General features: G+C 37.7%; 1 protein-coding gene across 2 annotated transcripts in view; it reads right to left on the reverse strand.

Annotated features, from left to right (window-relative positions):
* The window catches only part of MAN2A1 (mannosidase alpha class 2A member 1), a 112245-nt gene that overhangs the window by 88989 nt on the left and 9343 nt on the right, over positions 1-13913 (reverse strand). For both annotated transcript variants that reach the window (XM_065046649.1, XM_065046650.1), the window contains exons 2-3: positions 10109-10369; positions 5477-5621 (exon numbers count right to left, since the gene is read on the reverse strand). In XM_065046649.1, coding sequence (XP_064902721.1) covers positions 5477-5621; positions 10109-10369 — 406 coding nt within the window. The remainder of the gene's footprint in view (positions 1-5476; positions 5622-10108; positions 10370-13913) is intronic.

The raw sequence follows: 13913 nt of genomic DNA on the forward strand, positions 1-13913 counted from the left end.
ACAGTAAAGGCATGAAAAACTTAAGGAGGAAGACTTCAGGAACCAAAACCAGGTACCTGTAAGAAAGTCAGCTAACAAAGGGGAATGACAACACCATTAAGACTTCACGCAAGTCCTTGGAGATAATCTATGCAAGAAAAAAGTTGCAAGAGAAAGATAAGAGACATCTCTCATAACTTGACAGAATTCTTCATATCTTGTTATTGAAGGGGCAACCACAGAGAGGATTTCTTTCAGAGAGATGGAAGAATAAGTACCTTACTACAGATTTATTGAGTGACTCCCTTCAAGACACATATCTGAATGCTAGTAAAGATCCACCTTAGCTGTGTTCGTTATGGCCCACACCTCTAGGTTTGGAACAGGACCAGAGCAGTGCTGGGGAGGGCAAAATAGAATCAGATTAAACTTAATTAAACAGAGCTCTCAAGTGCAGCTGGAGATACCATTCAGATGTAAAATTAAAGAATAGACAGACACAAATACACTTCATGTGTAAGTAAAAAATTCCTGCTGGGAAAGTACAGGAAATTTCATGATTGATAACAGAGAGTTTTAAAGAGGAAAAGGTGTTGGTGAGGCTACTTCTGGCTGTAGAGCAGTATCTATACCTGTCTCAGAAATTTAACAAACTTGGTTACCCAAAAACATTTTTGGAGGGGATGAGAGGGTGAGGCTTTTTGGTTTGGTTTCTGTTTGGTTTTTTTGGTGGCATGGTTGTTTTTCATTTGGGCCTTTTGGGTTTTTGTTTGGTTTGTCGTTGAGGGGAGGGTGTTTGGTTTTTTAATTTGTTTAGTTTTTTGGGGTTGGCTTTTGTTGTTTGGTTGAGTTTTTTTAAACATAGATCAAGAACCCAAGAGAAGAACTGCATACATAGAGAGGGTCTCTGGACCTGGAGAGAACTCTTGTTATACTCTGACCTTCCAAAAGAAGGTATAATATTTGAAGTGTCATAGCAAATATATAGTGAAGCTCAAGAGATTCCTCACTGAGATTAGTAACTTGCCACCCTAATTTGGAGGCTAATAAGAGATGTGTCCTTGCTTTTTGGGACCCTTCTCATAGGAGCAATACATATCTAGACATCTACATATTCAGTCTGCTAGCCCCAAAAGACATCTAAAAGTTTGGAGGCTCAGATGAAGCCTCCTCCAGCGTAGCCTGGTCTTATCAAGATCTTTGCTATTGGCTAGCTGAGCCAACAGCAGCCTAAAGACTGTACACCTTGCTTGGCATACAGTGAAAGGGAATGTAAGTTGTAGTGACAGACGTTAGTACCTGCCAAAATAATCTTAATGTGAAAAGATGTCCATAAACTTCAACATTCCAATTCTTTAGAATACAAGAGCTCAGTGGGCTACTTTTGGCTAGCAGAACTGGTGCTACAAGGTGAACCAAATACTAGATTAAGGCACTAAACGCCAAAGTCTGTCAGGCACAAAAGGTGCTAGCTGTGAAAATATACCACAGCTGACTATAGGAGGCAAGACAGGAATCTAGATGTGAAGAAGAAAGTAGAAGGCTGGCTGTCAGAAAGCTAAAGGTTAGCTCCAAAGAGTCCTTCCAGAATGGAAACAGAAACTGGCCAATTCTGAAGGTACAGGTACCACTAAGAAAATCAGCCCAATATATTTGGTTTTGAAAGACAGTTACAGAAGGAATGTAAATAAAATAATGAAGTGTATCTATTAAAAGTAATTTAAAAAATACTAGAACCTGTTAAAAAACAAACAAACAAACAGCTCAGGGCAGGGTGGAAGTAAGTGCCAGAACACTGAGCTCCTTCCAAACCTCGTGACTTGAATTAACACCAGCAAAGTTTTATGCAAACCTCTTCTCAGTTTCCCTCAGGACCATTCCCCTGCAGCTCCCAAGTCTCATCCTCCTGGAGAGCTACCTCAGCCTGCACTGTGCAGGGCGTTTTTGTTCAATCCGACTAAAGTCAGCTCAGGAGGACAGACGTGACACTAGGCAACAGGCCTATAGCAGGATGCCAGCCATCCTCCCACAACTAGGATATGATCCTACTAGCTTCAGCAGAAAGAAGCCTTTCTAATAAGAACTGAGAGAATTAGAATACATTAGAATACATTCCTTTAGGCTGTTTTCAGGTCTGTTAGATGACTGTACAGGGTGTGACTTATTTCTAGGAAAGTTTTCAATAACCAGAGAGGAAATAAATGGACATAGGTTTAAAGACAGTTCTACAAAAAGATAAATCAAAGTTTATACTTTGATTATTTTCTGTCAATATTCTTACTATATCCATACTTCATTATTTTAGCTGTCATAATTGGACAATACAGTCCCTCCAAATTCCAGTGTTTTCTTTGAAAACACTAGTTACGTGCAAATAAAAGTCACTTATGATCAAACTACCATATTATGCTTCATTCAGATCCACAGTACTTCAAACAACAAATTAAATTTTTAGAGAGATACACAGTAGTAAAGATTAAAAATAAATGAAATTGTGGCTTTCCATAATAGCAAGCAGCTTCACCTTCTCTTGGCTGGTGTATATGTACCAGGATTAGATTACAACAGCATAATTCACTGCTTTTTTTTTTGTATTTTACAGTCATTTCAAAATAAAGTGACACTTCTCGATTTTATTTATTACACAGTATATACTTACTTTGGAGGAAGAAGTGAAATCATGTAAGCATACCTAGGTTTCAGTTTAAACTCAGACTTTAGATTATCCCACTGTAGGTTGGGGGAAGGGGTGCATACAGAAGAGTAAAGAAAGTATTACAGTTAAAAACCTCACATTTGCCATTGTCACATCTTCCAAAAAGCACATCTCTTCAGCACAGCTTAAGGGTTAAATATCTATGACAGTCCAAAAAGTCAAAAAGCCTTCCCAGAGCTTCTCCTCACTACCAAAGAGGGTCTCATGGATGCAGCAGCAATTGGTGGCTGCCTAGGCCACAGCAACCATGAAGCAGTCAGGTTTAACATCTACGCTAACAGGAGGAAAACTGCCAGCAAGACCACAGCTCTGGATATGAGGAGAGCAAGACTTAAGGTTGCTTGAAGAACTACTTAGTAAGGTCCCCTGGGAAGAAGCTTTTGAAGGTGCTGGAGTCTAGCAGTGCTGGTCACTTTTTAAGTAACACCTACTAAAAGCACAGTACGAGGCAATTCCAAAATGTCAAGAGTCAAGCAGGTGAGGCAAAAAGCCGGCTTGGCTGAGCAGGGATCTTCTTCTGGAAATATGGCGAAAAAACAAAGTATATGGTCAGTGTAAGTATGGTCATGTACCAAAGGTACATGAGATGCTACAGAGATGCTGCTCGCCACTGTAAGGAAGAAATCCATGCAACCAAAGTTCAATTAGAGTCAAAACTGGCCAGCACTGCAAGGGACAATAAGAAGGGTTTTTTAAAATACATAAATGGAAAAAGGCAAGCCAGAAATCATATTGGTCCATTACTTGATTAGCATGGTCACCTTATTAACAGGGACATAGACAAAGTTAAGACATTTAATGCTTTCTTCACCTCAGCCGTCAACACCAATGATGTGCTCTGCAGCCCACATAGCTCTGGCTGGAAAGCCATGGCTGCCTCAACAATAAACTTCCAATCAATTCAGAACTTGTACAGGATTTGCTACTCCAGCATTGGCCCTGCAAGTTGATGGAGTCTGATGGGATCCATCCAAGGGTGCCTAAAGAGCTGGCTGATGTCATAGCAAGACCTCCCTCTGTGATTTTTCAACAGTCTTGGGAATTTGGAGAGGTCCCAGCTGACTGTAAGCTGGCAAACATTGTTCCAATCTACAAGAACAGCAACAGGGATGACTCCAGAAACTACAGGCTCGTCAGTCTCACTTCTGTTCCTGACAAAATCATGGAGATTTTTCTGGGAGTTACTGAAAACACACAAATGACAACGCAGTCATTGGTCCCAGCCAGCACGAGTTCATGAGGGGAAAGTCTTGCTTGATGGACTTCATTTCATTCTACAACAAGGTTACTCACCTAGTTGACCAAGGGAAGCCTGTAAATGTGATCGTTTTGGATTTCAGTAAAGCCTTTGATACTGTCTCTCACAGTATCCTCCTGGACAAGATGTCCAGCACACAGCTGGGTAAACACACAACACAGTGAGTGAGCAATTGACTGACAGGCCGGGCCCAAAAGGTTCTAGTAAATGGGGTTATGTCAGGCTGGGGATCAGTCACTAGCGGGTTCCACAGGCATCCATCTTAGGGCTTCAATGTCTTTATAAATGACTTGGATGCAGTACTTGAGGGGATACTAAGTTTCCTAGTAACACAAATTGGGAGGAGCTGTTGACACTCTCGAGGGCAGAGAGGCCCTGCAGAGAGACCTGGACAAATTGGAGAACTGGGCAATCACTAACCGCATGAAGTTCAACAAGGGCAAGTGCCAGATTTTGTACCTGAGACATGGTAACCATGGCTGTAAATACAGACTGGCATATGAGATGCTGGAAAGCAGCTCTGTGGAAAAGGATCTGGAGGTTCTGGATGACATCAAGTTGGACATGAACCAACCCTGGCAGCCAAGAGGGCCACCCATGTCCTGTGCGCATGCAGCACAGCATTGCCAGCCAGGCAAGGGAGGTGATGGTCCCGCTCTGCTCTGCACTGGTGCGGCCTCACCTGGAGCCCTGTGTGTGGTTCTGGGCAACACAGGATAAAAAGGATATTAAGCTCCTGGAGAGGGTCCAGAAGAGGACTATGAAGTTGGTGAAGGATTTGGACAGGAAGCCGTATAAGGAGTGGCTAAAGTCACTTGGTTTGTTCACCCTGGAGAAAAGGAGACTAAGAGGAGACCTCATTGTGGTCTACAGCTTCCTCACAAGGGGAGGAGAAGGGGCAGGGACTGATCTCTTCTCTTTATTCACCAACGACAGAACCCAAGGGAATGGCAGGAAGATGTGCCAGAGGAGGTTTAGGTTGGACATTAGGAAAAGGTTCTTCCCTCAGAGGGTGGTGGTGCACTGGAACAGGCTCCCCAGGGAGGTGTCACAGCCCCAAGCCTGACAGTTGTTCAAGAAGATACTGGACAACACCCTCAGACACACGGTGTGAACTGTGGGGTTGTCACATGCAGGCACAGGAGTCAGACTCAGTAATCCTTGCGGGTCCGTTCTAACTCAGGACATTCTATAATTCTGTGAGAACAGGCCATATTTAATGTAGCAATGAATAAACCAACTGGATTACTGGCAGGATGAACACAGAAAATCCATGTTGCCTTCCAATATCAACAATGAAGATCTACTCCAGTTAATAAATAAGTGCATGTACAAATTTTATCATAAGTTATTACTTGAAGCCAATGGCACTTCAATTATACATCTGCTTAACTGCCTTGCTAGACTTACATCTAACATATTAAGTAATATGCCTCAAAAAATCCAAATATCAACAGAAATGGTAACATATTTCTTAATTCAAAAGCCTCTAGATACCTAAATGAATACAGTTACAACATTACCTGGATCATTATGTGAATGAGGCACAACAAAAACTTGAAGCGGTTCACTGTCCCATTCATTTTCATTGTATGCAATATCAAATCCTTGTTTCCACACGCCACCATCTGGATTATCAAAAGGAAGAATGTCATAGACATCCAACATCTAAAAAAGAGTAAAAGGAATTTAAAACATGAATTCACAAAAACAGTTCTACTATTGAAAACCAAAGCTGTTTTCATCAAAAATGGATCAGCTTGTTCATTACACAGGGAGAGCTGAAGTGTCAAATGAATAGAAAAGTGACAAATGAGAACAAGTTTCAAGTCACACTAGAACATCCAAGACACAGCTGGTAGGAAGAGGAGCATTTGGCAGGCTCTGTTCTGAGGAAATTGAAATGGATTAGATAAACAGTAGATATAAGAGCCTCCAGTCACAAAAATTATGACAGCTCACAATGGCATTGGGGCAGGAAGGTAGGGAGAGGATTATATAGAGCAGCACAACACACTAGAGGGATGCAGAAGATGGAAAGGACAAATTAAGCAAGAAGTAAGAAGGGATGACAACATGAGAGAGATTGAAGTGAAAGTCAAACAAAAGGGAATGGAAAGAAACTATCAAGGAAAAAATGGTCAGAATTATAGCCAATAACAAAGCTCCTTATATACTTACTGTTGCCCAGTACACTAATTACACAAGGAAGAACATATTTGACTTGTCAATGCAAATAAGGTCACAGGTAAATAAAGCAACTCTAGAGGTACTTTAACAAGTTCCTATGAAATTTAGATACCACCAAATAGCTCCAAAGAGAATCTTCTAACGTAACTTTAGTAACTAATGTAACTTTAGTGTAGACTAAAGTTAACATATCCAACTTTTCCTTCTGTTTTTGTTTTGCCTTTTACTGGCACTAATAGTTTAAATAACTTAAACTAATCCTTAGTGCTAATCCCATGTTAGAATACAATTGTACACCTGAAAAACTTTCTTCAACAAACTTTTCACTTCCACAAAAATAGCCTATAGGAGTAATTTACTACATAGAATCATAGAAAGTCCTGAGTTGGAAGGGACCCACAAGGATCATCAAGTCCAACTCCTGTCCCTGCATATGACAACCCCACAGCTCACACCAACGTGTCTGAGGGCATGTCCAGTCTCTTCTTGAACACTGTCAGGCTTGGAGCCACTACTGCCTTCTTGGGGAGCCTGTTCCAGTGCTCCTCCACCTTCTGGGGGTAGAGCCTGTTCATACTGTCCAACCTAAACCTCTCCTGGGACATCTTCCTGTACATTCCCTTGGGTTCTGTCACTGGTCGCCAAAGATAAGAGATTGGCGCCTGCCCTTCCGACTACATGAACACCACAAGAGTTAAAACTTGCCAGTGATAAGCTAAAAGCTCATGGGTAAACATAAAGACAGAGAAATTATTTGACAATTACCATCACAGACAAAACAGACCTGACTTGGGGAACACTAAGTTAATTTATCACCAAAGAAAATAGAGTTTGATAGTGAAAAACAAAGACAAAACTAAAAGACCTCCTCCCTACTTCTCTCCTACCCTGTTTCAACTTCAGTCCTTCACTTCCAATTCACTGCAAGTGAAGAATAACTTCCAAGTACCTAGTCAGTAAGAAGCAAAAAACGTTCAAGACAAGTATTTCCGGGACTTGTTTTAATATTGTTTCTAAGGATAAAATGTTGATCTAGTAAGCAAGGGCTTTGTAAGAAGAGTAAAAAAACAGAAATTCAAAAAGGATGCTGCCAGCCTTCACTATAGCTGCTTCAGAAGACAGTCATTTTATTACAAGCTTTCCAATTAAAACATTTGAAAACTTACCAGTTGTCTTTTTCCCCCCCTATATGGGCTTATTCTTTCTCTACACCAGGAGACTTAGACTTCTGAAGAAACGCAAGTCTTGGGCAAACATCACAGCATTTACCCCAGTGAACACTAAACTACTGCACAGAAGAAATAAAAGTATAGCTCATGTCTCTTTGTCCATCTTTTTAAAGAGTGATTCATACCTCATTTTTAAAAGGATAGACATTATTAAGCACAATGTCAGATACTTCAGTGGCTGAAGGGGACAAGAGATGAGACACCTCACTGTATTAGTTAAAAGACCCTCCAACTCAGCATGATGGCTGTTTAAAATTCCGTCTTCGAGAACAAATTCCAGATACTTCTTGAACTGCTGACCTTAAACAGTATCAGATCATAACCATATTTAATCCAGAGTTCTTGATTTTGTTTATTACCTACCTCCATTTTTAAAAATTTAATTTGAATTATACCAATTCTCAATTCAGTGTTATTTTCAGTGGCCAGCTCTATTATAATTTTCTACCTGCTTACAAACATGACAAGTAACAAAGTATACAACTTCTTGATTTACAGTTCTGCCATGAAAAAAATCCTTTCACTATCCTATCCAAGAATCTTTCAGGTCTCATGTTATTAATAACTTTTGTCCAATTTATGTAAAGCAAATACATCTACTTGAGTAGGAAGGCCTGGTAATATTTCTCACCGAAATTTTACAAAGGTTTAATCCCTATTTGAATGCATTCTCATAACGGTTTCTCCATTATGGGAGACCATAATGCACCAATAATTTATTCAGTGCAGCCTCTTTTGTCTTCATTCTCTAGAGTGATTTTTATCTAAACAATACATCTCACCTATACTAGCTCTTATTTCCTTCTAGTCTCTCTTTTCATTCTCATACATCCACTTAAATTACAAACATGGAAAAAGTAAGGTCCAAATCTCTGTAAGTTAAAGTTTATGAAGAGCAGGTAGTTAGCACTTACAAGCTCTTTTAGAATTTAAAATATAGTTTAAAAAAATGTTCCAAATTATCTACTCAGAATTTCTCAGTCTTTGTAAAAATATCTAGAAGAAAATAAATTAACTGAGCTTGCAGAATATATCAGGCTTGACAAAGCAGCAAATAGTATAACTGTATTCATATAGAGTAATTTAGATCAGCTCGTTAACATTGTGTTTCAGGAATTCTGCTAAAGCCAAGGTCTTAGATTCCATAACTGAAATGTGGGTCAGACTCACAGGAGAAAAAATATATACAGAAGCAGTATTAAAGTGACTTGATGATGATGGTGGATAACCTGCTGAGTACAAGGTACTTATGCAATGACATGAAGATTAGAGCTCTCCCTGTGCAAGGCAAGGAAAAAAAGTATGAGTAGGGCAACATTATTAAGAATATTTCCTACTATTAATTGTTACTTAAGTACATGCATATAACCTTTAAAGAGAATTATCAAAAAGCAGTTTCACTACTACAGTGTACCATTAGGTAGGTACCTTAGCCGACATTGTGCAAATGTGAAGCAAAACATGAGAACAGTTTAAGCAAACATGTTTTACTTTCCATTCATAACAGGTTAACACATCCAAAAATTCAAGCCAACACATTTTATCTCAAAATTCACAACTCACATTTACTATAACTTTTTTCTAATGCATCTGAAAAAAAGCACATCACTTAATATAGTAACAGACTGTATGAGAAATAACCTGTTAACAATCCAGTAACTCGAAAACATATAATCCTACATCCACATGCTTTACTTTCCTGCACAGAAGTCTTAAAGCATATTAGAAACATGAACAGTCAGATATTGCCTTAAAAAAAAACAACTAATTTCTCTGTAAAAGACATACTAAACTGGTGCCTATCCCTCAAGAACTTAAAGGCATTATAAATGATACATCAGAGGTTACTATTGTTCTAATATGTGTACTTATTCATCCTAAGTCCACTGTCTTTCTCCTGCAATAGAAATACTTTCACTTCTAGAATGAGAAAGCTGGACGTCAGAACTTCATCTTTGCTTTAGAGTACTATGAATATTTATAGTACTCCCACAAGACTCCCAAAAACAGTACAGATCACAAACTTCACACAGTATTCTCAGTGCTCCTCAAACACTCCATTAAAACTGAATATGTAAGAGTCCATGAACTCACAAGCATCACCAGAAAGCAAAATAAATTCAACTTGAAGTATTTGACTTCAAAAACTTCAACCTCTCCAGTTCATGCCAACCAGTCAACATGGCATACGTTCTTCCTTTCTGATCAAAGTGCCTATACAAAACTGGAGACACACAAGAATGCTGAAATACAGAAATGGCATTCAAAAGGGAACACAGTACAAACTTTTTAAAAATTGTTAGTTCTTGACCATTCTTTACCTCCCCATGAAGACCTATCTATGCATACATCCCTAAAATGTAAAACCTGTTTAAACCAAGACTATCCACTATTTCCAGTTTATTTGTCATCAATTTTAGAACAATTTGGGGAAACTGAAGGAGTTTCTCAGAAGATTTTTTTTTTCCAAAGAACTTCTCATAGTACTGCACAATCATCACTGGGGTTTGTTGACAGTTTTTTTTAAGAATTTTTAAGCTTTCTGAAATGTCAGCTCTTCATAACCACTGTTCCATTTCTAGACAGGTAAAAAGCAACAGTTTCATAACATCTGTTAAACACAAAAGTCACTCGAACAATTCTACTGTGTCTTAGATTAGGATCTTAGTACCAAGCTCTTACCAGTAATTAGACATGTTCAGAATTACAAAGTAATGACAGACAGGACTTGCTTACCTGTACATCTGAACTATGACTTCCACTTTTTGAAGCAAATAAACAATCCTCAGAATCAACTGCAAGCAAAACTGAAGCAGAAGGAAAGAGCTCAGCAACAGATCCTTGACTGAAGTTTATAGCCTCTGGGTTTCTTTGTCCATCCTTCACTGATTCACTCAGATTGATCACAGAATCTCGTATGTTTGAAATAATCTCATTATTTTCTGCCAACAGGCGTTCTAAATGATCTATTTTTTCTTGCAATATGGAAAGCTGGCCCTGTTAACAGAAAAAAAAAAAAAAGAAAAAAGTTTAATTATTTCTCAGACCAACTCTTGACAGAATTGAAATATTTATATATATTGATTTCATAATAGTACATGATCACACATAAAAACTGAATACATCTTTATTCCATATTTTATGTAAGGAAACTGATAAGAAATCACACCAACATATGAAATCTCCTCTCAGAATAAAGGAAAAGAGCAAAAGTTATATTTTCTACTACGAGCCTGAATTTGCTGCACAAGATTTAATCAGCGATAGAAATATATTCTTAAAAGGTCACATTGTTTCAAGTACCAATTAAGCCAATTTCAACTTTTTTCATGTTTTTCATAGATTTGCAAAAATCTGATCTTTTCATTTATCTTCACATCAGAACAAAGAGAAAGCCAGTTTTTAGAAGGTATCACATCATAATGGGATTGATAGGATACATACATTTTAGGTTTTTCCTGTACATGTAAAATAGTATTTCGATAAATATTGAGTTTCTTATTTTCAGTGAAATTTAGAGATGAATCAACAAAAGCACTTACTGAGGGTAAAAGATCCCTGAACAGCCTATTCATAGCAATTATCTGTATAACTGGACCATTACAAACATCAAGATAATCCTGTAAAAGACAGCTCAGACTGATAGCACTTTCAGTCAGAAGGTCATATTGAGTTGCTGAAGAGGATTTTGTAGATTATACTAGTGTGCACAGCGAGAGTAAGAGTACAGAATAACATCAATATGAATTGAAATAAGTCAGTGTACCTCCCAAAGCAACTTGGAAGGAGAGAGAGAGACACCACGAAGCAATTTAATAGCATCTAATCCCAGTATTGTTGGAATACAGGAGGGAGCACAGCAGAACAAGGTACCTGGAAATGCTGCTGCCTTCTCATGTACTAGCCACTCCTTTCAAATTATTTGATGCATGCTTATTTTTCAGGCATGAATGCATTACCTTTTGGAATCACAATAGGCCAGATTATTTAACATGTTTTTAGGGATATTTTATCTTAACAGTAATTAATTTCCTTCCACAGACTGACTTCAAGCTAACAATAATAAGATAGAGAACAAAAAGCCAGTCACTTCCTGTCACTTCTTTTTTCAAGAAGCTGTCAATATAACAAAACCCACTGCAGATTCAGGCATCTACATTCTACCCATTACATTCAAGACAAATAACATTGATTAATAGACAACTACTGTGACCTGTGATTTTAATGACATGTAAAACTTTTTCCTAGCACAAATGCCTTATTTTCTAAGTAATCTAGAATAATATTAGAAACAACGCATGTACATGAGACTTTTCCCCTTTGACAATAATTCACTTGATGTCTTTGCATTTTCCTTTTAAGGGACAAATTGCTTTCCTCATTGCCAAGTTAATTCAAACTTCAGCAGTTTGCAAAGGATTAAGCCTCCTTTCTAAACTTTGATGTGCACTTTCTTTTAAATTCTGCTCACTTTTAGAAGTTTGCAGGAATTAAAAACACCATCCCTTGCCAAGAGATATTAGTCAGCCTTCTGAGTCCTACTAAATCATCATTGCTATAATTCTATCTTTATTAAAGTTACTTGTAATTCTGTAGAAGATACATTTTAGTATTGTTTAACATTTTGGTAAGTTTGTCCCCTCTGCTGTCTGGGCTGTGTAAGGTGCTGACTCACTGCTTTTTTCTGTTGTTTTTTTCTTAGATTGATACACTCTGAAAACAATAGCAGGCTTTAAAATGCAACACAAGCAAACAATCATTTCTTCCCGAAAGACAAAACACATATTTTGACAACAGATCCAGATTAAGCTAATTGAGATGTAGGGTAAACAACCTACAATCTCAACAAATTAAAGAAAAATACTAGAAACTTATAAAATAGATGAACTGAGAACAACAGGAAATCAACATGCAGATGATGGGATACTGGAAAGAAAAAAACTGTAGTCCCATGCCCCCTGGTGGCACAAAAGAAGCAACCAGACTGAAATCTTTCAAATTCTACATTAAAGGTTAGTGTACACACATTTTTATGTCAAATTAGTATTTTTCCCTTTCAATGCCTGTGACATTTTAGAAGAAAGAAAGGTTTCTCTACTCAGAAAACTAATAGTCTATTATGCCACTCACTCTAAAAATAACATATATAAAATAATACTGATTGGGGCTTTACAGGCTGCCCAGCATAGGTTCTGATCTTTAGATTCCTAAGAAGCTAAACTGTAGCTGCCATCTATACAAATTATTGTCTGCTTCACTGCACCTCACTATAGTTCCAAGTTATGAAGTGTGCAAAAACTGAAACACTGTCCACACGTATCCCACCCACGTATGCGCTGCCTCTACAACTGTAAAATCAGACAATTGTTTAAAATTTATATTCTCATTCACATATGTTCAAGAAATATTTCACCTCTTCCTACAAGAAAAGAGTTTTATATTGCGTAACAATAGCCTGTCAACTACCTAGTCCCAGATTACACCACCAATCTGCCTTACAACATATAGCCAATTATAGTCTCTCCAGCACTGGCTAAGAACAAACAAAAAAACCCCACCAAAACAAAACAGCACACACCACCAAATAGATGTTTAGACTAATCCTTCCTTTGGCATATACTGCCAACCTCTAGGGGTCAGATATAAACTTGAAATATGACATAACCTCCAAATTTTATATCTATAAAATGGTCCTTTCATTTAACTTATTATACTTGAAGCCCTCAAATATCCACAAAAGCAACTTCTATCATTTTGATGTTTATTATGGGACAAAACACTTGGCTTTGTAAATTAAGTCACCTGCTTCCTGTGTCACAAGAAATCATAATTTGTTCACTGAACATCTTCAAACAACAATGACTTTATTTGTTTTTACATACTTGAAGCAATAATTTATTAAGGTGGAGGGTTCAAGACTTCCTAGGAATCTGAAGAGCAGTGATTTTTAAAACCCTGTTGAAGTACATTACTTCAACTTTGAAGGTAGATATTCTGTTATTTAGAGAAATAAATACTTACGAAGACCCTCACTGCGGAACTTAACAGAGGACATTAATAAAGACAATCCTTGAGATGCACCACACCTCTCTTCTACAGCATTTAAACATGCCATGTACTAACTCAACTTGAATGCAAAACATGCAATAAAAGCTACAGTTAAGAACACATAACTAAGACCTTGTGCAGCAGCCGAGTCTTGAGATTTTAAAAATATTTTCAGTTTCTGTTGTGAAATGCATCAGCCATGAGAGCTAAACTAGAAATGGATGCCACTTTTCATTCAGTATGAAAATAGTTAATGTCAGGAATCCAATCTCAAGCTGAAAATTTCACATGGATGCAAATTATGCAAAAGCTAGGTGTATTTTCATTACATATGCTCCTTTTCTCCTTACTAATTTTAAATAATGCCTAGGATATAGTATTTAATAGTAAAATTATTTGAAAATATGGGCTAAACATGGAAAATATTGCAGCTCTTCGAGACAATAGTATTAAAATATGAAAACAAATGAAAATCAGTTTCAGCATTTTTAGA

This window comes from Columba livia, chromosome Z (genome assembly GCF_036013475.1).
Source record: "Columba livia isolate bColLiv1 breed racing homer chromosome Z, bColLiv1.pat.W.v2, whole genome shotgun sequence".
NCBI classification, from domain to species: domain Eukaryota; kingdom Metazoa; phylum Chordata; class Aves; order Columbiformes; family Columbidae; genus Columba; species Columba livia.